This window comes from Amphimedon queenslandica, unplaced genomic scaffold, assembly GCF_000090795.2.
Source record: "Amphimedon queenslandica unplaced genomic scaffold, v1.1 AMPQUscaffold_916_Cont27068, whole genome shotgun sequence".
NCBI lineage: Eukaryota > Metazoa > Porifera > Demospongiae > Haplosclerida > Niphatidae > Amphimedon > Amphimedon queenslandica.
This window is the reverse complement of record NW_003558735.1, coordinates 1-1,077: the sequence shown is the minus strand read 5'-3', so window position 1 is coordinate 1,077 and position 1,077 is coordinate 1. Positions and strand designations below refer to the sequence as shown.

Sequence of the window (1,077 nt, the reverse complement as noted above, 5' to 3'; positions counted from 1 at the left end):
TTTTCATTTTAAATTAGAAGAAAAAAATTTTAAGCACAGGTTACATTACACTCAATATAGCATAGTGTTAATAATAAAATTTATCTTATACAGTATATTATAGGTACATTTTTCAGCTTTTCAACTCTTTCCTTGCTTCAGCTAGTTCAGTCTCTTTATCTGCTAGACGTGCTGTCAATTCCATCACGTTCACTTCTAATTCTGCTACTTTGGAGTGAGCATTTTCACGATCCTTTCTCTCAGAATCAAAATCTTGCTTATAAATATCAATCTAAAATAAAAAAGAGACTTATAAATGATGCAATTGCACAGTATATGTAACTATAATTTAGTTCTTAACAATACATAACAGTGCACAATTAGTACCTCTGCATTTTTAGCTCCCAGCTGCTCTTCTAATTGAGCTATGGTGCTCTTTTGAGCATTGAGTTGCCTGAGTTGTTGAGACACAGTCTGTGCCCTTTCATCTTGAACTTTCTTGAGCTCAGCTTCAAATCCAGTCCTTTGCTCTTCCATTGAGTACAACAAACGTCTTGTCTCAGCTTCTTTTTGTTCGAGTTCATTCTTCATTTTATCATTATCCTACATGAGTATTACCATCAAATCAGAACAACACAAAACACAGCATTACAGTGGATGAATATTAAATCCAAGTACATGCATATATTATATGCATTTGTAACTTAGTAGCTAATTTAAGCTAAAGTCTTACATCTTGAACCATCTTGAGCTCAGCCTCCTTCACTTCTAATCCAGTCCTTTGCTCTTCTTCTGAGTGCTTCAAGCGTCTTGTCTCAGCTTTTTTTGTTCCAGCTCATTCTTCATTTCTTCATTATCCTACATGAGAGTCACCATCAAGTCAGATCAGCACAAAACACAGCATTATATTAAATCCAAGTACATGTATATACTGTATATACATTTGTAGCTTAGCTGAAGTCTTACAATTCTCTTTGCTGTTGGTCTTTCATAAGGTTTTTGGTTTCTATATTGGCTCCATGTCGTGCGACGTTCTGCCATTTTAAAAGCTTAAATTATAAGCTCATCCCTTGAAGCCCAACTTATGCAAACAACACA

At 34.6% G+C, this 1,077-nt stretch overlaps 1 protein-coding gene across 1 annotated transcript; it reads right to left on the bottom strand.

The window, feature by feature from the left end:
• Positions 1–107: 107 nt before the first annotated feature.
• Positions 108–898, bottom strand: LOC109593556 (TNFAIP3-interacting protein 2-like). The gene is made up of 3 exons (XM_020008587.1): positions 713–898; positions 367–582; positions 108–271 (listed from the first exon to the last, which is right to left on the bottom strand). Exons 1-3 carry the CDS (start codon positions 722–724, stop codon positions 113–115), a joined length of 387 nt encoding a protein of 128 aa, XP_019864146.1. The 5' UTR covers positions 725–898; the 3' UTR covers positions 108–112.
• Between the last annotated feature and the right edge of the window lie 179 nt (positions 899–1,077).